The 25,270-nt window shown below is 42.3% G+C and overlaps 1 protein-coding gene across 1 annotated transcript; it reads right to left on the bottom strand.

Moving 5' to 3' along the window:
• Positions 1-445: 445 nt before the first annotated feature.
• On the bottom strand, positions 446-25,270 carry LOC125804713 (uncharacterized). Its single transcript, XM_049483999.1, has 3 exons — positions 25,108-25,270; positions 23,302-23,385; positions 446-2,073 (listed from the first exon to the last, which is right to left on the bottom strand). Exons 1-3 carry the CDS (start codon positions 25,268-25,270, stop codon positions 446-448), a joined length of 1,875 nt encoding a protein of 624 aa, XP_049339956.1.

Genomic DNA, 25,270 nt, shown 5'->3' with positions numbered 1-25,270 from the left:
CCCTGCTGACAGAAATCGCTCTTGAACCTGTTAAACTCTGATTTCCACCGTGAGGAAACGTGTGTGAGAGTGTTTAGGAGAGTTCAGCTCAGTAATGTGCTTTATTGGCATGTCTGTAAATAGGATAATTTCTGAAATTTAGTCTCAATGAGCCGCCATCGCTTTCCCTGATTTATTGACAGGCGGGCGTCGCCTCCCTGCTGGAGATAATTGGAGAAGCCGTCTCATTAGGTGGAGGAGAGTCTGTGATCTGGAGCAAATCTCAGAGAGAAGATCATTAATTATGAGAGCCGGTGCTGCTGTCACACGCAGAGCACCACCCACCAACCGGCGGCAGGAGGGTGGGTGTGCGGGAGGGTGGATGCTTGTGTGGGTGTTTAGGTGGGTGGTTGTGTGGTTGGTTGTGCGTGTGGTTGGGTGGTTGGTTGGATGGTTGTGCGGGTGTTTATGGGGTTGTGCGGGTGGATGTTTGTGCAGGAGGGTGGATGTACTGGTGGTTGCATGGTTGTGCGGGTGGTTGGGTGGTTGTGCGGGTGGTTGGGTGGTTGGTTGGATGGTTGTGCGGGTGTTTGGGTGGTTGTGCAGGTGTATGTTTGTTTGGGACGGTGGTTGTGTGGGTGTTTGGGTGGTTGTGCGGGTGTTTGGGTGGATGTGCGGGTGTTTGGGTGGTTGTGCGGGTGGTTGGGTGTTTGGGTGGTTGTGCGGGTGTTTGGGTGGTTGTGTGGGTGTTTGGGTGGATGTGCGGGTGGTTGGGTGGTTGTGCGGGTGGTTGGGTGTTTGGGTGGTTGTGCGGGTGTTTGGGTGGTTGTGTGGGTGTTTGGGTGGATGTGCGGGTGGTTGGGTGGTTGTGCGGGTGGTTGGGTGTTTGGGTGGTTGTGCGGGTGTTTGGGTGGTTGTGTGGGTGTTTGGGTGGATGTGCGGGTGGTTGGGTGGTTGTGCGGGTGGTTGGGTGTTTGGGTGGTTGTGCGGGTGTTTGGGTGGTTGTGTGGGTGTTTGGGTGGATGTGCGGGTGGTTGGGTGGTTGTGCGGGTGGTTGGGTGTTTGGGTGGTTGTGCGGTGTTTGGGTGGTTGTGTGGGTGTTTGGGTGGTTGTGCGGGTGGTTGGGTGGTTGTGCGGGAGAGTGGTTGGGTGGTTGTGCGGGTGTTTGGGTGGTTGTGCGGGTGTTTGGGTGGATGTGCGGGTGGTTGGGTGGTTGTGCGGGAGAGTGGTTGGGTGGTTGTGCGGGTGTTTGGGTGGTTGTGCGGGTGTTTGGGTGGTTGTGCGGGTGGTTGGGTGGATGTGCGGGTGGTTGGGTGGTTGTGCGGGTGTTTGAGTGGATGTGCGGGTGGTTGGGTGGATGTGCGGGTGGTTGGGTGGTTGTGCGGGTGTTTGAGTGGATGTGCGGGTGGTTGGGTGGTTGTGCGGGAGAGTGGTTGGGTGGTTGTGCGGGAGAGTGGTTGGGTGGTTGTGCGGGTGGTTGGGTGGTTGTGCGGGAGAGTGGTTGGGTGGTTGTGCTGGAGAGTGGTTGGGTGGTTGTGCGGGAGAGTGGTTGGGTGGTTGTGCGGGAGAGTGGTTGGGTGGTTGTGCGGGTGGTTGGGTGGTTGTGCGGGAGAGTGGTTGGGTGGTTGTGCGGGAGAGTGGTTGGGTGGTTGTGCTGGAGAGTGGTTGGGTGGTTGTGCGGGAGAGTGGTTGGGTGGTTGTGCGGGAGAGTGGTTGGGTGGTTGTGCGGGTGGTTGGGTGGTTGTGCTGGAGAGTGGTTGGGTGGTTGTGCGGGAGAGTGGTTGGGTGGATGTGCGGGTGGTTGGGTGGTTGTGCGGGAGAGTGGTTGGGTGGATGTGCGGGTGGTTGGGTGGTTGTGCGGGAGAGTGGTTGGGTGGATGTGCGGGTGGTTGGGTGGTTGTGCGGGAGAGTGGTTGGGTGGTTGTGCGGGTGGTTGGGTGGTTGTGCGGGAGAGTGGTTGGGTGGATGTGCGGGTGGTTGGGTGGTTGTGCGGGAGAGTGGTTGGGTGGATGTACTGGTGGTTGGATGGTTGTGCGGGTGTTTGGGTGGATGTGCGGGTGGTTGGGTGGATGTGCGGGTGGTTGGGTGGTTGTGCTGGAGAGTGGTTGTGCGGGTTATGTTAGCTTTATGGTAGTTTTACGGTAGTGATACATTATCCTGAATCAGCCCTGACTTCCTCAATAATGTGTAAATTCTTTTTGAGGACTCTCAATAACATGATATTTAGATATTAGAGGGTCAGAGTTAATTAGCCTCTTCTGCTGCTCCTGTTTGCAGATAATGGAGGAGGCGGTCGATAATCAGCCGGAGACGCAGGAATGCCAATATCATCGCCACCACCGCCGCGGTGAACCGGCATTCAGCACCGCCTCAACACATCAACACCGCGGGTCTGACAAGCAATTTCACATATTTCCCCCCGATAGCCGCTCTGAGAAACAGGCTAAAAATAGCTAATTAGTAAAATTATAAAGCAGATATGGGAGCAGAGCTTCAGCAAAAAAAATGAGATCAATAATGAGGAGACTTGGAAATCCAGCCCTCTTAACATTAACAATTACTGTGATTAACAATGATACTCACAACTCATTTTTCATTACAGAGGAGAGGAGATAAGCTTGTTTATATAGACTAGCTTTTCAACCAATGAGCAATTTATCATGGCGAGGCTCATGAAAGCACATAGCAGCCCACAGCAATTAAAACCTTCCCTGTGACCTTGTGACAGCCAAGGACCTGCAGTCCACGGGAAAGTGGGAGGCGTTTAACAGCCATGTACAAAGATACCAGCAAACCCGCTGACAATGCAAATTACAATCTGCCTTTTTACATTATAGAGTTTAAAATTATGCAAAAAATAAATGATGCATATTTTCTTATTAGGTATATTGCAGGTGCTGAAAACAAGGAATCATCTGCAGTAAAAGCTAATTCTCACTTTCTCACCTGTTTAATATCTGATCTATTCTACTGTAAATCCAGAATTCAGCGCTTCATTTCTTTCTTTTCACTTTAAGCTGAATCGCGAGGGTAAGATCAGAACCTGAGAGAAAGAGAAGAAGAAAGGCTCACTTCTCTCACGCAGAATATGAAACCCATCGCCGCAGAGCTAAAACACGAATGGTCATCCTAATCGAGTACCTTTACAACCATTCACTCCGCTCGGCTGAGCCGCACTGGATCTAGAAGAGGTTATCTCGCCCCCAGAATGGGTTCAATTTTAACTCCATGAGAGAGACTCCAGAGAAAATGAATCTTAAGGGATTCGCTCGGCTCCGCTGTTCACAAACTTATCTCTGAAGAGAGAGCGCAACTTTGGGACTCGGTGCACTCTCTGGATGACTGACCAGCGTGATCCAGTAAGTGAGGTCGCCCCGGACCGAGCCCTCCGCGGCTAAAAATCCTGAAGGTTTTATACTGCAACAACCGATTTAGTAAAAGCTGCTCCCGGCTGCAGCCGCTATCATCATTAAACACATACTGACCTGAAAACATCCCCACACTCAGATTCAGATTCACACCTGATTTTGTGTAATCGGTGATGAGCTTCTATAATAACAATCACTCTGTAAATAATTTCTGTAATTTACACTATATAATGTATTGTGTTTGTAAAGTTGTAAACAATGTAAATTACAGTTTTACAGTTTTAGAGTTTTATAGCATCTGTTTTTGGTTCCTACATGTCAAATTTACTCATTAGAGACAAAAACTATTGGAAAAAACTACAGGAACTCTGTTGTCTCTATTGTATCACATGACATTTATGTTTTTCATGTTTCTGCCTTTTTTTTTTTTTGCTGTGATACACGTTACAGTTATGACAACGGAACATGTGCACGGAAAGTGAGAAATCTTATAGGAGCTTATATTCAGTACTTTCCCATAAAAATTACACACAGATTCATAAGGACCTTTTGATGTTTAATATTAAAGAGATTGTTCTATTTAAGCTCTGTCTGTTCTGAATAACAGTGTTTGAGTTTAAATATCAGTGAGAATAACCTGCGTTTTATTATCAGACAATTAGAAATAAATAAGGTCTTTACAGCGCAGACCTGCACAAAGCCTCGCCCTCCCTACTTTACATTCCATTACTGACAGTCTGTACTGGAAAGTAATGAGCCATAAAATTTAATTCAGAAATGATATCGCCAAAAAATGATAGAGTGATAGAGGAGTACAAAGAGCCGGAGCGTCCGGAGCTCATCCTCACACTCGCCTCCCTGTTCCTCTATTGATCCTCCAGAATCACTTAATATTAACCTGGATAACACTTCCTGTTCCCTCCACACACACACACACACTCATACACAATCTTACACACACCCACAGAGAGATGCTGGAGAGCTCAGGTACTGATAGAGCTGAATTGAGGGATGTGTCTGTGTGTAATTACAGGGATTTTCTTATCTCTCTCTATTTGCTGAAGAAAGGCTGCAGGACTTCTCATATCTCATTTACATTAACCCTTAATCCAGACTGCATCTCAGCGTTCAGATAATGACATTAGCTCTCTCTCTCTCTCTCTCTGTGTGTAGGGTTACAGACGCTGTATGATTCCCGGGTTTAGTGCTGAACTCTGAGCTGTAATGTGATTTAATTTTCCTCTTTCAGGAGAAAAGGATGAGTTCACTGAATTTTAACCCTTTAACAGGGCTTAAACCATTTTTGTCAGTGATATTGTGACAGTGACATCTCGAGGAATTCTATTGAAGCATCACTTTAAAATGTTTCATGTTTGATAAGAAACTTCTACTACTACTAAAAATATTGAAGTATGTGTTGGCGCTTTCCAAAACGTCAGTTTAAAATTCATGTATTTGTCAGTAGAATTTAAACATTTCATGGCCTTCATTATGGTTGTCTAAAAATCTTTTTTTTCATTTAAGAATTTGAGTTTGATTCCTGATTGTTACTGATCTGGAATTATTAAGTGGAGTAGAGAGAAAACAGGCAGAGTCCAGCCCTCAAAAGCCCTTAAATTTTCAGAATGAAAATACATTATTTTACTGCAGAAAACAGGGGTTTTGTATCACCTTCACCTGTATACATAACTAAGGCATTTTAAGGGGTTAAGCTTTTAATTCACTATCCAGACAGGATTATTTTCTCAGGGGTTTCTGGGTGATTCTCTCTTTATGGGCTTTTTTTATCCTCTGTGATTTTATTCCCGTCCAGAACGATCATGTAGGTGTTTTTCTCAGACGTCCTCTGAGAAAATTACAGGCTGAATTATCTACTGTTTTCTCTGAGTTTCGTCTCCTCACCTTTAATAAAATAAAATAAAAAAAGTTACTGCGCACCGTAATTACACTTTGGGCGCACCACGGTTTCCACGGAGATCCATGTTAAAAACACAACAGCGAGTGGAAATGGAGGAGCTACTGAACAGCGTTATGTGAGGTCATGTGCCCGAGAATATAGCCTAAAAACTCACTGATCCTCCTGTTTTTTAATTGCAGTCCGGAATCACTGAGTAGAAGTGTGAAATATTTTACACAGACGCCCCCTGAGAAAATATTCCCGTCCAGATAGAGCTTTATTCACAAGTGTGATGATCAGATCTGAGTGTGGAAAACCAACCAAAAAAAAGAAACACCTCTCCCAAAAGCCTCATGCAGAAAGGGTTCGTACCCCCAGCGTCCGAGTCGAACACCAGCTCAGATTAATTTCATACATTAATGCCTCAGAAAATGTGTTGACTTTAGGAGGCACAGGGTTAACTTAACTCACTGGAGCTGTTAGTTCTCCACTGCGAAACACAGAGCAGCACTTTATCAACACCACCAACCTGAAAATTACTACAAGAAATTTGATATTTTTTTTCCACGGTAAATTTCTTTACATTAAACATGTCTTACATAAACAGCTCTGTAATAAAATAAAGAGATCACTTCAGTTTCTGAATCAGTTTCTCTGATTTTGCTATTTATAGGTTTATGTTTGAGTAAAATGAACCTTGTTGTTTTATTCTATAAACTACAGACAACATTTCTCCCAAATTCCAAATAAAAATATTCTCATTTAGAGCATTTATTTACAGAAAATGAGAAATGACTGAAATAACAAAAAAGATGCAGAGCTTTCAGACCTCAAATAATGCAAAGAAAACAAGTTCATATTCATAAAGTTTTAAGAGTTCAGAAATAATCAATATTTGGTGGAATAATTCTGGTTTTTAATCACAGTTTTTGTTTTCATGCATCTTGGCATCATGTTCTCCTCCACCAGTCTTACACACTGCTTTTGGATAACTTTATGCTGCTTTACTCCTGGTGCAAAAATTCAAGCAGTTCAGTTTGGTGGTTTGATGGTTTGTGATCATCCATCTTCCTCTTGATTATATTCCAGAGGTTTTTAATTTGGTAAAATCAAAGAAACTCATCATTTTTAGGTGCTCTCTTATTTTTACTTACTTAAAATACTTAAATATTAGTTTTTAAATATTTATATGAATTTACATCCTGAATGGAAGCATCCTACATCTGTAACAGCAATTCTCAATTAAAAAAAATAATTCTTTAACTATTTTATCCTGAATTATCACATTAGAATATCAGTAAATTATTGAGATTTAAAACATAACACACACATTATTTTCACAGAATGAAATAAGTGAAGCTCTGGTTCAGAGTGGGGCTGAATTGTGGTAATGATGGTTTACGGGGGGGGGATTAATTTCTGCATTTCAGCAGAGCGCAGATACGGGGGGGGGGGGTTGTTTTATACTGACCCTCGAAAATTAGATAGATGCACCAGGGGGGCCGCTATCATCCCGCAGCCGGCAACCAGCTCCTCTTATCAGCAGAGCGGCTCGTTTGTTATTTCTGCTGGAGATATACCCTCCGCTCATACTCCCGCCACTGCCGCCGCCGCCGCCGCTAATGAAAGCCTCTTTTCTGCAGGGTGACTGTCGAGACCTGCTCCAGATTAACACAGAGCTTTATGTTGAGGACATGTGTCATTCCCTAATTGATTCCTGAAGAGTTATTCATTTTTTAAGCTTAAAACTCAAAAATGAATCGTCCTGAAGAGAAATTGTGATGTTAATGTAATGTACCATGTAAAAATAGTGCTTTGAACTTAAAATATAACAAACATACAAACAAATATAACCTTTGCTGACCAAATGCTGATTACAGGTTGTTATTGCATTTTACTGCGAACTAATAAATCTAAACTATTCTGTAAAATTAAAAGCGGCATTTTATGACAGTCAAGTGTAATCAATAGCTGAATTACAGCTGAACCTGAGGAGGCATTAAAATTACCACAATAAAAGCATTTTTTAAAGGTTAGGAAATGTTTATATAAATTTCTTATATATTACTGAATATATTTGGTCTCATAATTTTTATAGAAATATTTTTTTGATTAAAAGTTCTGAATCTATGTGAGTTTAGTTTACCATCACACAGATCCACACAGTGATGCCTTGTTTAATTCTGTGTATCTTTATTACAGAATAATCCTGACAGATTCAGGAAGGTCACAGCTAGTGTTCAGCAGGTTGTGGGAGAAGAACGTTTGGATTAATGTTAAGGTGAGTAATGATGCTTATTAATGATGCTTATTAAGGATTAAGTGATGATGTTTTTAATTCAGTTTTATTAACTTAGTTTCTGTTGTATTTCAGGTTAGATTGGAACGTTAGCTCATTGGCCAATTAATAGTCAATAGATGAAGCATAGACTAGATGATCTTGTTTTCATTATTTTATGGTAAATTAATGAATTAACTGTCTCGTATTTTGTAAGTTACCTGGTTTAAATATTGTTATTGGATTTTGATTAGTTTTTCTCTGATTTACTCTTTTCTATTAATTGATAACAGCTAATGAACAGAAGCAGGTTTAGATAAAACGTTGATTTTATGCTGAACACCGTGTTTATATTGACCGTCTGGAGGCCTGGAGGAGCACATGACCTCAGACTGACCTATAGAAAGCTCTTGTCCTTCCTGATGCTCGTCCTGCTGTTGAATTGTTGTTCTCATTAATGCAGATCTGGAAGAATTAGCACATTTTCTATTTTCTAAATGAAATGTCTGGAAATAAAGGACAGAATTTTCTACAGACGAACTCGAGAAACACAGAAAAACAGAAATTCAGATTAACGAGCTCCGAGGTGAGAGCGGCGTTTCTGAGATTGATTATATCACAGTATTCATAAAATTCAGATGAGGCAGAACAAATGTTCATTTGTCAGCTGCGTGTGCAGGTATTCTGTACTCCCACTCGAGTGTAATGCATTAAATCCCCCCTTTTTCTGCTGCTCCTGAAGCGCAGCTCAAATTATGACCTCTTTCCACCCAGATGAGCCCTAAAAAGCAGCCATCACCCGACTGATCAGAGATCTGCTCCTGAAACAGCGCTCTGCTCATCCGTGATCTGCGTTAATAACTTCAGACTGACAGAACGAGTGTCTTCCTTCCTTTCAGAAGCTGCTTCCCCCTCAAACACGTTTCATTGTTAACTAATTCTGCAGTAATGTGGAGCAGGGCTGAGCGATGCGGCCCTTAAATAATATCACGATATTTCATGGTGTTTTCATGATAACGATACTCTTGGCGATAGAAGATATGACAAAACACTGAATTAATTTTTTTAAGAATACAATACTGCAACAAAATGACAATTGAATTTTATTATTGCATATGATATAATATGGCACACCCCTAACTGAGAAAAAATACAATACAATTTTATCAGATTTACAGTTACAGAAGTAAATGATCCAGAATTATTAGTCATAATACTACTAATAATAATGCACTCCAAATATCTCCATATATCCAGGATTAAAGTAAAATAAATGATAATGGACAGATATAATCTGTCTCTATTTAAGTAAAAACAGTAAAAAAGTCATAACCTGATGTGATAATAAGGGGTGGGTGATATGGCACCATATTTCAGGGTATAATATCAATAATCAGCATATTTAAAAATAATAAGGCCAACCAGATTCTCTTCACAGCAGCTTTTCACATTAAGATTTAGTGATTTTATGATTTCTCTTAAATATGCTTTCACTGGAATCAAATATATCTTTATAACACTAAAAATAACAGTGTTTATGATTTTGAGTATTATTATATAGTTAGTATTTTTATTGATATGGAAGGTTGTAAACTCAAACTGCATTACCTGCATGCAGCAACAGGGGGAGCCCTTCATGCTGGAGACTGTAATCATGTGACTTAAGTATTGTAGGCTGGAGGCAGAGCGAGGCAGAGTGAGGTAGAGGTTCACAGTGAATGCTCACAATGAACTACTTCTTCTTAGCTCGAGAAAAATTAGTGCAACCAAGCTAAGTGCCAAAAACCTGAGAAACTTAAACTAATTTAGGATTGTAATTTATTGAATTATCTCTGTGTATCGCTGTATATCGGCAAACCCTCGTTGGATTCTTGTATCAGCCAGTTATAGAGTAATGCAGATGCTGTTTCCGAAGGAACACTAATGAAATAGTGTTTACCTCTATTTTATCATCAGTACTATTATAATTTTTACTAACAAAAAAACATAAACACATATTATATCTTTTTCCTGCTTAAAGTTACCCTGAATAAAACATCGTAAAACAAAAGAAATGTAAAGGATGAGTCTGAGTGAAGTGTCAGTGTATTAAAATAGTGTTTGAATACGTGTGAGTGAATAAATATAAGCACCTCCGTATCTGGGCTGTAACTGCGGGGATTTTGTGCTCGGTTTATCCGGCCTCTCTGAAACATCCACAGCTATTCATTTCAGATACTGGTGTTGAAAGGAGGGTCCGTCTCCAATGGAGGGGAAAAATATATATATATATAGAGTGTATTGAGTAGCTTCTTTTGTGCGGGAAATGCATTTATCGCCTGATCTTAATAACCCTGACCATCATTTAGGCCAAATAAGTCCCTTTACCTCTCCTCTTTCTCTGCTCTAAAGGCACGGCTCTAGCTTTAATTATGACATATTGATTTTGTAGTTAAGCCTTGTTTGGCTTAATGAAATCTTTTGTTGGCCCTAATTCTGTCTTCCATTGTCCCCCCCTGAAGCGCTTTGATTTTTGTCCTCACCTTTTTCTCGAGTGCCGTTTGAAATATTTAATCTCTCTTTGGTCGTCGTCAGCGGCTCCTTTAAAACCGCACTGTTGCCGTTTATCTTCGGTTTCCGAAAGCTCTTGCATCGACTGCCCGGCAATCAATTTCCTAAATGATGTAATTATCTGCCGGTCCTTTTTTCTGCACATTTAAAGTTGAGGGTTTATTTTAGATCAATTCAGACCACTTTGCTTGCAAATTGTGCAATTGCATTGCCTTCAGATTCCTCACAAATCCAATCGGGATTAGGGCTTTTGGAGCAGAATCCCTAATGAACGCTTTTCTCTCTCTGGCTCGGTTCTGCTGCCGGACGGCGGCTCGGTTGTCCTTCGTGAGCTGGTGGTGAAATTGTGCTGCAAATTAGGCAGAAAATAAGCTGCAGATCCAACCTTGGATACCAGGCGTCCGAATGCCGGAGGCAAGGTGCCGAACACCGTCTCCCGCAGACCCTAATGACCCCCGGCTAATGCTAACGCCCGTTAGCTTACTGCGGGAACACTGAGGAAGAATTCAGGTTTTAGCCAGAGTGGGGATATTAAGGTGCTTTTCCCAATAAAGCAAATGTTTTTATAATGTTTAAAATTACAGTTTCATGAGAATTTACAGAAAAAGTAAAATCCTAATGTAAAATAACTATATTTAGAGCATTTAAAAACACTGGTTGCTCATTACAGTGTGCAAACATTTACTGATAAATAGCCTAATATACTGTAAATGTCCTAAAATAATGTGAAATGAAATAGAAGCAATAAGAGTTGGTTAAGATTGAAGTCAGACGTTTCTTTGCAAGCATTCAGCAGCAGTAGGAGCGTTTATTGTTTTTATTTTAGCTACTTTTAAACATTTAAAGAAAAAGCAAAACCATAATAACGTCAGTTTTAAAAATAAAGCAAAATTTTTGCTCCATCTCTTAAACAGGAAATTCACATGAGAAGGAAGAATCTTCATTGAAGGTAAATATAATAATGTATTAAATTTAATCTCAAGACATTTTGGAACATTTTTTTGAGTTTGTTTATCATAAAATTTTGACCCAGTGTAAAAAACCTCTGCCACACGTAACTTATTTATTCAGTAGGATTAAAATCCCCCCAAACACATTTTCTTTATTTTTTCTTTAATTTCCATTTGTGGATTTCCATTAGCATGACATAGAACATGGTTTAGATTTAAAAATATATATATTTGCTTCTGTTTGTTACAATAAAAACACACATTACATTTCTGATTTATTTGATCATATTTAAGATACAGTGGTAAATACACTCATCTTATTTGCACAACATCTGCTGTACGCTGTCCTCTTTACCCTGAACAGGTTTCAGATTCAGTTCTCTCCGAAAGACTGAAGCATCTAGCATGTAGTGCTGTGTGTGTGTGTGTGTGTGTGTGTGTGTATGAGCGTGGGGCAGGGGGGTCCAGTGCTCCCGAACGATGGGTTGGTCCCACAGGGAGTGTCAGTCTCTGGCTGGTCTGGCTCAGCTTTGGCTGGCTGGCTGGGGGTGTTTGGGAGTGCTGGCTGGTGGGGGGGGGCGCTGAGGGATGGGGGGGCTGTTGGGGGGGGCTGGGGGGATCCGCAGGCCACTAAATCAGTGCACGCTTGTCAACATCCTCGGGCCGCGGGAATTACTCAACTGAAAATAACAAATGGCTGTCATTGCCGAGCCAAAAACCTGTGATTATAATTATCACATCCCCAGTGACCTTGCATAAACTTTAATCTCTCTCCAATGGAGCATTTAAATAGCCTGTATCTACTGGCAGCGGGACGCAGCGGGACTCGGCAGCGGGACTCAGAGCCGGGCCACTGCAACACAGGGGATCACTGATTCACGAAAGAGCTACAGCCGTTCCCCCACTGCTGCTGTGTGAGGGACCGCACATGCTAGAGGCAGTGTGTGTGTGTGTGTGTGTGTGTGTGTGTGAAGCAGGTTTTGTTCTGAAGATGCTTTTCTCTAGCGTTAGTCTTGTGTATCTGGCTACGACATGGCTAAGACATGGTTAAGACATGGTTAAGACATGGTTAAGACATGGTTAAGAGAGGGTTAAGAATGTTCTGTACTGTGGTGTATAAATGGGTGGGGCTAAATTTGGATAGTCTAGAGATATGCAGATGTTGCATCAGAGAACCTGTGATTTATAAAACAGACTGCAAGAATGTGTTTAATACTAATATACAGCTCTGAAAAAAATAAGAGATCTGTTAAAAATGCTGATTTTCTGAATTTCTTTGATTTTACCAAATCCTCTGGAATATAATCAAGAGGAAGATGGATGATCACAAACCATCAAACCACCAAACTGAACTGCTTGAATTTTTACACCAGGAGTAAAGCAGCATAAAGTTATCCAAAAGCAGTGTGTAAGACTGGTGGAGGAGAACATGATGCCAAGATGCATGAAAAAAAAACTGTGATTAAAAACCAGGGTTATTCCACCAAATATTGATTATTTCTGAACTCTTAAAACTTTATGAATATGAACTTGTGTTCTTTGCATTATTTGAGGTCTGAAAGCTCTGCATCTTTTTTATTATTTCAGTCATTTCTCATTTTCTGTAAATAAATGCTCTAAATGAGAATATTTTTATTTGTAATTTGGGAGAAATGTTGTCTGTAGTTTATAGAATAAAACAACAATGTTCATTTTACTTTAAATGCAGGATCCAAATTTATAAGGGCAATTACCCAACCCATTCATTAGGACTCCTTCTATCACTAGTGATGCTCCAACACCAGGAGGGTGAAGACTAGCACACGCCTCCTCCGATACATGTTCATTTAGACTCCGCCTCTTTTTGTGCTGCTGCTGATGTTGTAGCATTGCCAAGTAGCATCACAGCGCTAACGCTCGGAGGAAAGCGCAGCGACTCGGTTCTGATACATCAGCTCACAGAAGCAGCCTTGTGCTGATCCACATCACCCTAGGAGTGATGAGGGGAAAGAGAGAGCGCCATCTACTGTACTGTACCCACCCAGAGAGAAACAGCAAGGACAACTGTGCTTTCTCAGGACTCCGGCAGCTGACGGCAAGCTGCATAAATGGGATTTGAACCAGCAATCTCCTGCCCAAATTAATTTTAAAGCTCAGTTCTTTTGTGAGTTATAAAATCATTTTAGACATTTTAAAATATATACAGATAATGTAAATTTTCTTGTCCAAATTAATGTTTCATGAGAAACACACATGCAGGATTTTTCGAGATGTCACGGGTGTGTGTGTGTGACGGGTGTGTGTGTGACGGGTGTGTGTGTGACGGGTGTGTGTGTGACGGGTGTGTGTGTGACGGGTGTGTGTGTGACGGGTGTGTGTGTGACGGGTGTGTGTGACAGTGAGTTAATGAGTGTGTGCTGCAGTGATGCTCCTCTGGTCTAATTGGTAGGAATTCCCTCTGTTCCCAGCCGTCATAATTATTGCACGATTAGCTCTGATTAGCATTGTAGCAGCGCCGACACACCAGCCACTCAAGAACCTCGCCAGGCATGAAGAGGACCGGCGCTGAGCCCATTATCTGCTACAAGATTTAACTTATCAGTTATTAGCAGTTATTAGCAGTTATAAGGCGGCGTTTATTAGCAGCCGTCGGCACCGTCTGCCCAACCGTGGAGTTCCTCAGATCTTCTGCAGAATTCAGGGCCTGTTCAAGTTTATACTGTTGAGTTTATACTGTTGAGTTTATACTGTTGAGTTTATACTGTTGAGGATATATATTTTATATTTTATATTGTTTGTGTTGAAGTTCTGCAGTAGCAGTTTGGAGCTCCTGTATATTTTTTATTAATTCTCTCAGTAATTGGTTGAGTTTCAGGGCTGAAGGTCTGGTGTTGGGAAGCGCTCCCTGCTGTCACTTTTAATGGTGAAACAGGTGAATTGTGAGGGAAGTGAAGGTGTGGTTGAACAGGAGACGCTGCTAAAGTGACTCTTATGTAGTTTCTTTTGCCTAAAGCTGATCAGCTGTAACCTCTTATGATTTTAATGCACCGGTCAGTAAAAATCAGAGTAAGATCAGGAATAAACTGACTTTTATAATTAATAAAAATAAACAGAAAAGATCTGTATGTTAGAGATTTACAACATCCAGTCAAATAAGAGAATGGAAAATGCAATAGAGGCACCAGATGAGGTTCTGTGATGTTCTAGACTGTAAACAGATTAAAGAGCTTGTATTATGGGATGGTATGTTTAGCCTGAGTGAACTTAGTTTTAGTCTCAGTTACTCCTTTGTAAGAATTCTCATTACTTCCACTGTGTTACTGAGTGGAACTGCAGTTATGAAGGTACTTTATTCCAGTGATATTAGGTTATATTGCAGTTTTGTCTCACATATCTTTGTTGTTAAATGACAGACCTTTCAGACCTTTCAGGACAACTGACATATAAAAATGTATAGAAACGTTTATAAAAATGTATTCTGTGACTAGCTATATCAGTTCCAGACAGGTGGGCGGTCATTAACTAAGGAAAGGTAAAGAGATGGAATTAGTTGTGTGAGTGTGGCAGATTAACAATAACAGCATTGTGGGGGTTCGAGTGATCCAGCGGTCTAAAGGGCTGCCATCATGATCAGGAGATCGCTGGTATGAATCCCAGTCATGCAGCTTGCCATCAGCTGCCGGAGCCCTGAGAGAGGACAGTTGGTCTTGTTCTCTCTGGGTGGGTACAGTACAGTAGATGGCGCTCTCTCTTTCCCTTCATCACTCCTAGGGTGATGTGGATCAGCACAAGGCTGCGTCTGTGAGCTGATGTATCAGAACCGAGTCGCTGCGCTTTCCTCCTAGTGAATAACTAAATAACTAAAATGAGAGAGCCTGAAGGTAACATAGACACGAGTGCATCTTAAAGTCCTGTCATTCACCTCATCATGTTAAAACAGTGGCACATCAGTTCCCTGTGATGATGAACTCCTGGATCTGCAGCCTTTATCTGCCATAAAATATTAAAAATCAATACTTAACAAAATAACAAAATTCTGAGCCAAACAAGTGAATTAGTAACCTGATTTAAAAAAAGATTATAAAGTGAGTGTGTATCCTTATATGAATGCTGATCTTCAGTAAAGTATTATCTGTCTGAATAGTTTCTGCATCTTGTTTTAAGAGTAACTTTTCTTTTTTTTCCAGCAGTAAGAAGTTCTGTCGTTGGTTCTGCTGAGATTCATTTATAGCAGATATTCTTTCTTCTTCACTGTTAAACATGTCCAGCTCTCTCTCTCTCTCTTTCTCTCTCTCTCTCTCTGTATCTCTCTCTGTCTCTCTCTTTCTTTCTCTCTCTCTCTCTCTCTCTCTCTGTCTCTCTCTCTGTATCTCTCTCTCTCTCTTTCTCTCTCTCTCTCTCTCTCTCTCTCTGTCTCTCTCTTTCTCTCTCTCTCTCTCTGTCTCTCTCTCTGTATCTCTCTCTCTCTCTTTCTCTCTCTCTGTATCTCTCTCTGTCTCTCTCTCTCTCTCTCTCTCTCTCTCTCTCTCTGTCTCCCTCTCTCTCTCTCTCTCAGTGCAGAGGGGAGCTGTAGGGATCAGCACACGCGTTTGAGAGCGTGGCCCCGGTGAGCGTGACCCCGCCGGCCCCTGAGACGACAGGCAGGGCTGCATTAATCTCTCTGGCGCTCGAGTCCTGCGCCGATATATTAAACACAGTGTAATACATTCTGATATCACCTCTGATCGCCTCAATATGAAACATGGTACATGGTATTAATTCCGGCGGCGCCGGCGTCGCGTGACCCGGACAGCAGATAGATCAGGGAAGCACGGCGGCTCGGCGGCGGCGGCGTGAGCGCGACTCAATGCCAGAGATATGGCCGGGCTCTCGACGTGCCTGCGTGCGCCGGGCCAACCGCGTGACCTTCTGAACATCACTAACAGAATTTATAGTTCTGTGTTTTTCAGTTTTGTGGTAAAGAACTGATTTTTGTACAGAGTTTTCATCTCTGTGTTCTGAAGAGTTTATATATATTCAGTTAAATGTGGTATGTTTTAGTGTCAGTGCATATATTACTTTTCTGTGTTTGCGTTTTATGTTCGTATATTCTGTAGGTGTGTTGCGTGAGTCTGTGAGTTTGTTGCGTGAATCTGTAGGTATGTTGTGTGGTGTGTGTAGATGCGTTTCTTGAGTCTGTAGGTGTGTTGCGTGAGTCTGTGTGCTGCGTGAGTCTGTGCGTTGCGTGAGTCTGTAGGTGTGTTGCGTGAGTCTGTGCGTTGCGTGAGTCTGTAGGTGTGTTGCGTAGGTCTGTAACTGAGTTGCGTGGGTCGGTAGGTGTGTTGTGTGGGTCTGTTGGTGTGTTGCATGAGTTTGTGAGTGTGCCGCGTGTGCACGTGACTGTTTCAGGGCCTCATGTGAGCGCAGGCCTGGGGGAGCCGGGGTCAAGTGATTTGCCCTTCAGGTCAATTGACTGCAGCTCCTCTAACTTCCAGCGATTAGCGTTTTCCCCGGGCTGCGTGAGACCCAGCTGCGTGAGACCCGGCGGCAGAGCGGCTCTGTCTTAATCTGATATGAAAACCCTAAAATTTGTTTGTTGCGAAATTTCTCCTCCTAATGGGAAATTTATCATCTCTTTAAAAAGCTGGATTTTGTCTCTTTATTAAACGCTGAGACTCGATTCCCCCGTATAGATTTTCCTTCAGGATGTGTTTTTCACATTAGCGTCACTGTCACTCCCAGAAATTCAACGTTATAATCAGAATGTCTCTGTTAGTCCAGATAGATTGCTCTCTTTCTTTGTTGCTGATTTTTTTAAATATAGAAACATATATATAAATATATAAAAAACATATATAAACATGTATGAAATAGCCTTTAGGATATTTCCTTGTGGCCCGCCGTCGTCCTTCACTATTTAATAAAGAGCAAATGAAATTGTCTGAAATTGTCTGAATTAGAAGTATGTAAAAATATTCCATTGAATTAGTGATTAATTGTGAATTAAAACAGTTTCTGTTTTTTCTGTATTCAATTTCTGTATATTATTGCTGTGACACTAAATAAACACACACTGAGTTAACACTGTATATACTCTATATACAGATTCTACTCTACAGTATATACTATGTACAATATATACTCAATGATCACATTTGTTATAACTGCAGGTTTCTCTAAATTAACTAATCAAATTCCTAGACTCTTATATAGAATCCTACTGAACTGCACAGTATATACTGCTGTAATTGATTCATTCATTAAATAATTCACTGTTGTTTCTGCATTATGAATAATAACAGATTAATAAACCTTACTTATGAAATTAACTCCCCCCCTAAACACACACACACACACACCATCATTTGGGCAGAAAAACAGAATATTTAGAATTGTGGATGTAATTATTCTGTACTACATGACGCAGCTTAATTTGCAAAAGACCCTTAAGCTGATTGTCTGTTTACTGAGCGTAGCTTTAGCTAACACTGCTGTCTCTATCACTGAGCTTCTAAACAATGCGTTTACCATTCAGACCATGTACACACACACACACACACAGAAAAGAGCCATACACACACAAACAGCACTGAGGTATATTACAAATACATAAATCATAATGTTTCAACAAAAGCTGAATTTCATTTCCCTCTCAGCTGTTATCTGGTTGGTGGTATATAGCTGCAGTAATTTATTACTCGGGCTGAATGGATAATGGCAGCCTCAGTCTATTACCCACAGCTTTGTTACAGACCTGAATGGCCTTTTTTTAAAACCAGCACTTTGCCGAATCTCCCACCATCTGTAATACTTAAACAACCTGTTATTATTTTGTCTGTGAACAAAAATTACATAATTCCAGGAGGAGCTTTTGAAAGTTTGGTTGGTTTAAATGGAATCTTTTGAAGAGATTAAAATACTGTCGGCTCGATATTCTCACGCATCCGCCACCCTGAGACCTGCTGAGAAACACTGAGCGCAGATTCATAAGAGCCACTGTGGAACAATAAGGATAAATAAGGTTTCTGAACAGATTAAAGTGCTCCCACTATGATCAGGAAATTGCTGGTTCGAATCCCGGTCATGCAGCTTGCCATCAGCTGCCAGAGCCCTGAGAGAGCACAATTGGCCTTGCTAGTGACTGTTGCAATTCCTACAGTATACATGCTTTAAAACAGTTAAAGACAGTTTAGTTTACCCAGCTTTTGGGTAAATCTTATAAATATGCAGAATTTCTTGGTGAAATGATTTTTCCTTTTAGAGGATCATTTTCACTGATTCAGAAACTGGGAGAGTATTATGAGCAGTGCATCGCTGACAGTGAGTTATTTTACTTCACTTAGATCAGTATGAGTGTGTGTTGTGTAGAGTGTGTGTACGAGTGTGTGTTCTGTGTATGTGTGTGTGCAGTGCAGCGGGTCTCCGGGGGGTCCGACTGTAAGGGGGGTAGATGGGACTGAGGGATGGGGGTCAGCTCAGTCCTCCACTGACCACTGACCACATCACTGCTGGGGGTTTCTCTCCCGTCACTGTTTCCAGTTCAGAAGCTGAACTAACAGAAAGCGGCCAGGCGCGCTCTTTTATTGCGGTTTTGGAGTAAAATTGCGGCGAGATTAAAGTTTTGTCCTTCAGTAAAAGAGGAGAGCCGTTACAGGAGGTTTCTATTGTTGGTAATATCAGAGAGACATGCTTTAAACCCCGCGCTCGCCACAGAAACCCTTTTAAATGCAGATATGTAATTAATTCTTCATGTTTAGTGAATTAAACATATCTTACAGCGCAGAGAGCGGCGGGTGAAGGTGGTAATTTTATTATGTAGTAGATAAAAGGGGAGCAGATGACCCCCCAACCACCCCCCCCCCCTCCAATCCCCGATCCCCTGCGCCGTAGCCAAACCCATCACAAAACACTCCCCCGCCGCCACCCCTTCATTTCCGAGTGCAAAAATGCAAAGTCTCTATGATAATAGAGAACAATCAGGGCTACTTGCTTATTCTCCAGGGTACATTCTGCAGTCAGCATAATCCCCCCGGCCCGGGCGGGAGAACATGAAGCAGTTTCAGAAACAAAGAGGCGGATCAGGGGTGCGTGCAGCACTTATAAACGCGGGATCATATTATTAACCTCTCGTCCGGCGCCGCACGCTTCCTCACCGCCCGGCAAACAGGAACACGGCGAGAGCAGAGCCGCCGCTCACCGGCCGTCATTTATTCACCCTGTTCCACCGCTGCAGCCGTGTTATTAAAGAACAGCAGAAACTCAACCGGGGAGGAGAATCCTATTAAGATAATTATTGCAGCAAAACGCATGAAGGTGTAGCTCGCCCGCCGCCTCGTCCTTCACTGTTTAATAAAGAGCAAATGAAAGATTTTCTCCTTGCTCTTAACTCCAGCTAATGTGTTGTAATTGACTCTGCAATTTTCTAATTGTGATTGCTATTTTAATTTTACTCTTGACTGTGCAACTAACAGTGTATAGTAATTAAAATGGATTGCATGACGTACCTGTAGGATTCAACCAACCCTGTACCAAGACCACACTTTAACTGATAGAGAGGAGAGTGGGTGTGCTGTTCAAGGGTATTCAGGGTTCAGTATTCAGTGTTCAGCAGTGAAAAACCTTTTTGCAACACTGAAAAACAGTAAAACATTTTTAAAATATAATTTTATTTCTCTTTTTTTTTTAGCCAATTAACCAACACACTCATTAGGACTCCCCATATTACTAGTGATGCTCCAACACCAGAGGGATAAAAAGACTAGCACACGCCTCCTCCGACACACGTGAAGTCAGACTCCGCCTCTTTTTTAACCTTTTTGCTGAGTAGCATCACAGCGTTAACGCTCGGAGGAAAGCGCAGCGACTCTGTTCTGATACATCAGCTCACAGACGCAGCTTTGCGCTGATCCACATCACCCTAGGAGTGATAAGGGGAAAGAGAGAGAGCCATATACTGTACCCAGGGCTCCGGCAGCTGATGGCAAGCTGCATGACTGGGATTCAAACTGGCGATCTCCTGAGAATAAAAAACAGTTTAAATAGTTAACTGTGAGCTATATGCTATACGCTAACAGACACAGTTGCTTGTTTTTTTACGTGGACAATGTGATCTGGTCACGATCATCACCACCTGTCACCACTGTGGTGAGTTCATGGTGCACACAGTGGTGACACTGGGGACCAAGGAAAGTTAAATACCACAGAAAATTAGAAATTAGGAAATTCTCATCCATCCGACACCCACTATCAGACCTCTCTCAGCCTCACTCACAAGATAACACCTCACAGCTTATACAGGAGTCGGCATTCCCTGTCTGTCACCTGAGGATACACCTTACGATCAGTTTATAAACAATTATGAATTGAATGAAGGAACTGCTGACCAAGATTTTAAAAATGTAATGTTTAGTAATGTAAAATGTTTTAGTAATTTCCAATACAAATAATGTAGAAAAAATATTTTTTTGATAGAAGCCAAATAGAAAAAATCACTTTATTGATGTATCTCTAGTTTATTGAGTATAAAATACATTTAAAGAAATGTCAGATGTTATTTTTGTCTTGCTAATAACAATATATATATATATATATATATATATATATATATATAATATTCAGTTATTTAGTGAAGACATACAGGTGAATATGATCCAGTTACTTTCTGTTTTGGTTTTTCTGCAGTAACCGTTTCCTCTCAGCGTTCTGTCGGCTGCTGCAGTGGTATTTCAGGCGTTTGCCGGCGAGCCCCGTGGGATGTGTTCCTCAGTAATGAAAAAGGTTCCCTCTCAGCTTTTTAAGTGCACGGTGCAAGTGGGCCAGACACTTTCTAATTTAGAGGAAATTTGTGAAAATAGCTCAATTCCTTTTTCTCCGCCGCTCTTGACGCGTCTCGTTTTGGGCCGTATTTTCGGCTCCGGACTGCAGACAAATGCGGCTCGTTTACGACCCAACTGTAGGAATTAGCTGATAGACATCGAGGGAGATAACTGAGAGCTGCAGCATTAGGACGGGGAGGCGCATTAATCTTTCCAAAATTAAAATCTGCGCCGCCGCGTTTAGGATTGAAGCCGGCGCCGCGTGCAGCCGCCTGACCGCCAGCTTTGATAAAACTGTGTGAGGAGAGGCGAGATTTAGATAAATTGCCGGCGGTGCCGCTGTAAGTGCAGTAGAACGGAGGTGGGGTGGGCGGGTAGAGAGGGTCCGTGTTAACTAGGAACACACGGACAGAAGCAGCCTGTTTACAGGGACCCCGCTGAGGCCGTCAAGACCACCAAACCTGATAACCTGCAGTTATTGATGTCAGGGACCAGAAAGCTCAGCACTATCTGCATGCGCTGCATATAAGAGCTGTTTGTGAATGATGGTGCAAGAGCGCACTCCGGGTTGAGGGGTACAGAGAGGGTAAAGCTCGGGTTAGCGGCTGCGGTTTCACACCGTGGTGGTAGATGGTGGTGGTGGTGGTGGATATTGCAGGGTTCGTTTGGCGATGAAAAACCTAAGAAAATTGTGTATGAAAAGTGTATGAACCCTGATATTGGTGGTGGTGGATGGTGGTGGATGGTGGTGGTGGTGGATGGTGGTGGAGGCTAAAGCTGGCAAGTGTTGGGTGTAGTGGAGGTCTTGAGAGCGCTACGCTTGGCCGGCAGGAGCGTGGTGGGAGCGTGGCGAGAGCTTGGCGGGGTGGTTTATTCTGCTTTACGCTCTGAGGAACACGTGACCGGTGTATCTGTCACTTCTGGAGGCTCACTGACGTCTCCCTCAGCTCCACCCTCTCAAACCACACTGCAGTGTGAACTCAATCCAATCAGCTGTTTATAACATCTGGAGTTTAAACCTGAACAACTGAATATTAGAGTCAGTTACTCTCACACTCATGTAAATACAGGTGTTGGAGAATGAAACTGAAACACCTGTCATCATTTTAGTGTGGGATTTTAGGTTTCATGGCTAAATTGGAGCAGCCTGGCGTCCAATCTTCATTAATTGCACATTGCACCACTAAGAGCAGAGTGTGAAGGTTCAATTAGCAGGGTAAGAGCACAGTTCTGCTCTAAATATTACAATGCACACAACATTATGGGGGACATACCAGAGTTCAAAAGAGGACAAATTGTTGGTGCACGTCTTGCTGGAGCATCTGTGACCAAGACAGCAAGTCTTTGTGATGCATCAAGAGCCACGGTATCCAGGGTAATGTCAGCATACCACCAAGAAGGACCCACCACATCCAACAGGATTAACTGTGGACGCTGTAAGAGGAAGCTGTCTGAAAGGGATGTTCGGGTGCTAACCCGGATTGTATCCAAAAAACAAAAAATCACGGTTGATCAAATCACGCAGAATTCAATGTGCACCTCAACTCTCCTGTTTCCACCAGAACTGTCCGTCACCACAATCAATTACTGTGCTCTAAAACCAGGTGATTCAGTTTCATTCTCTAACCCCTGTAAGTGTGCAATATTAGAGTTTGCATTAGTGCATCACACTCTTAATTTTTGGTTGATGATGTGCACTATTAAATTAAACCTGCAGAGGTTGGATCACTGTTATTTTGAGAGGCTCTTCAGTTAAATTGTGCTCCCAGGATTCCTGAAAACCCCGAGGATTCTTATCCTGATAGAAGAGAATCGTGGACGGTCTGAACAGACCTGCTGTAATTCTAATCTCTCCAACCGACGGCCATGAAATTGACATTTGAGAGTAATTGTACGAGTGGAAAAATAATCAAATTGTACAAGATACAGGTCGGCAGTGAGGACAGTAATATGCCCAGAATGGCCTGTTTTTGGTGTGTGTATGTGTGTGTGTTTGTGTGTGTGTGTGTATAGTGTGTGTATAGTGTTTGTGTGTGTGTGTGTGTATAGTGTGTGTGTATAGTGTGTGTGGGTTAGGATGCCCATGGCAAAAACGAGGCAGATTAACAGTTTGTTAGCGGGAGATTGAGTCTCTGCAGTCCTGGATCTGAATGGTTTATCTCCAGCGGCCAGTACCCCCGTCCCACCACTGACTAGTCCCCCTCCCCCCCAATAAACAACCAGTTACTGACCCAACAAACAGCCGTCAGAACCTGAGATCCAATCATTTATCCAGACTGATACAGCCTTAATACAGCTCAATATCACTCTGTTAACCACAGAGCCCGACTCAAACCGACTCAAACTGACACAATCTGAAGGACAGTTCGTCTGGTCTGACGGGGGCTTTGCGTCTTCCGCTGTGGAATTTAAAGGTTTTGGGTTGTGATCCTGAAATGCTGTGTTTTCTGAGAGTATCGGGATTCCCTCACAAACAAAAGCACAACCAGAACCGGCGGTTTCCTACCAAAAGAACTGTTGGCTGATGTGGACGGAGTTGGAGAGCCAGGGTTGCACTGGTTCGCTGGTAGACTCAGGTTTCTAGATTGAACTGCAAAAAAGAGAAAAATGCTCATAAAATTAAATTAAAAAAGAAAAGGCCTCAAACAGAATGTAAATTTGAAATAATAATAATAATAATAAATGAAATATATGACCAGGTATTTACATATAGAAGCAGCATCTTCCAGTTCTGTGTGAAATTCATTTCAATGGACAAAAGGTAAAAATGCTTCACTCAAGTAAAATTATACATGAAATTGAATTGTACTCACATTATTACAGCATCGCTGTTCATCCTTTGAAATTTAATGTATAAACAACACCTTACAGCGTTAAATATATATTTTTATACAGCGTCTGACTTTCATCACTTCTCTTGTGTAAATATTTGGCATGGGAACGTGAGGAATGTTTGGTAGACCCAAATTCAGGTGACTTTATAGTCAGCATTCTCTGAAGGGAATGAAGAGAAATCTCTGCTACCATCTAACCTTGATCAGGAGTTTTATCAGATCTTGATCTAATTGAACTTCCATGGAATAAACCTTGTCCAATCGTGAGGCTCGGAAATCCTGATATACTCTTCAAGAGGCATCAGTGACACGAGGTCCTGACCAGCCCACTCGTGTTCAGTCGCACAGTTTACCCCGTTATTTGTAGTCTTTAGTGGCCTTTTTACACAAGTGTGTTTAAAGTGTGTGAACATCTGAAAGTGTAGATCTAAATAAAATCCTAAAAATAGAGAATCACATTCTAAAAATGCTGCTTTTCCTGTAAAATCAGGTGAAAGCTGTTTGTTCTGGCCGGTTCTGACGGCTCTATCCGTCTCTTTTTCTCGGCGGTTTGTCTTTAAGTAGAAAGGACGAGGCCTGCAGCCTTTCTCCAGCTTATTATGGTAATAATTAGGAGGTTGATTTTATCTCAGGCTGTACAATCACAGCGAGAGGAACGGCTAAATAAACAGCCAAAGTCCTTGTGTCCCCGAGGGCTGCTGGGTGTAATTAAAATCAATAGGTTCCTCCTCACAGGGCCTCTTTAACCCACTGAGCAAAGCCCTGGCTCCTCTATTGTTAAGCAGCTCTTTACTGAACGCTCAGCGCCTCCTGATCGCTCGCCTCCCTCACAGGTAAAGAGGCTCATTTAGACTAAATACTCCATTTTAAAAAGAGCACAGGTTCATTTATGGGTCCTGTGTTTGGAATCTCATTTATTTATCCACTACCCCGTCCAGAGTCACGACTCCGGAACCGCGGAGGAACAACCTCGACCGGGACGCGCCTCCTCCATCGTCTCCTCTTAAAACAACTGAAATATACTTATATACAGTATTTCCTCCTGCGTTTAGTTTATTCTCCTGCAGTCTGAACCAGTGCACCAGAATACTAATCATTCATTGCCATTTTCCAGCCTCTCATATCATATCATATAAATGACGTTTTCATTTAATCAGCTCATATATTCATGATATAAAAATGAGTGCTTTGACTTTTTAAATTAAGCCTCACTTGTTCATACTGAAGTTAAAAGAGATGTTTCTGCTCTAAATGCTTTTTAAACGGGGCAAAATAGACAGTAGCCAATCATAACAAAGATTCTTTGGCTTCATAAATTCTGAGAAAAATAGATTTTACGTTTTTCACAGGCGACACACAAGAATTTCAGTTGACCTTTATTCCAGTGAACTGAAAATCGACACGTTGAATATTTTTAGTGGTGTAAATCTGCTGGCAGAGGAAGTCGTAGTGTGTGCATTACGTCCGTCCTCTCTCACCCCGTCCCATCCTCTCCTGTCCTGTCCCGTCCTTTCCCGCCCCGTCCTCTCTTGTCCCACCCTCTCTCACCCCGTCCCATCCTGTCCCGTCCTGTCCTCTCTCACCCTGTCCCGTCCCGGTAGGCGCATCAGTTTGGTGGTGCAGCCGCTGCACCGATGACAT

The sequence above is a fragment of the Astyanax mexicanus genome, chromosome 10, assembly GCF_023375975.1.
Source record: "Astyanax mexicanus isolate ESR-SI-001 chromosome 10, AstMex3_surface, whole genome shotgun sequence".
Lineage (NCBI taxonomy): Eukaryota > Metazoa > Chordata > Actinopteri > Characiformes > Acestrorhamphidae > Astyanax > Astyanax mexicanus.
Note: the sequence above shows the minus strand (reverse complement) of the source record. Positions and strands in the feature narration are given on the sequence as shown.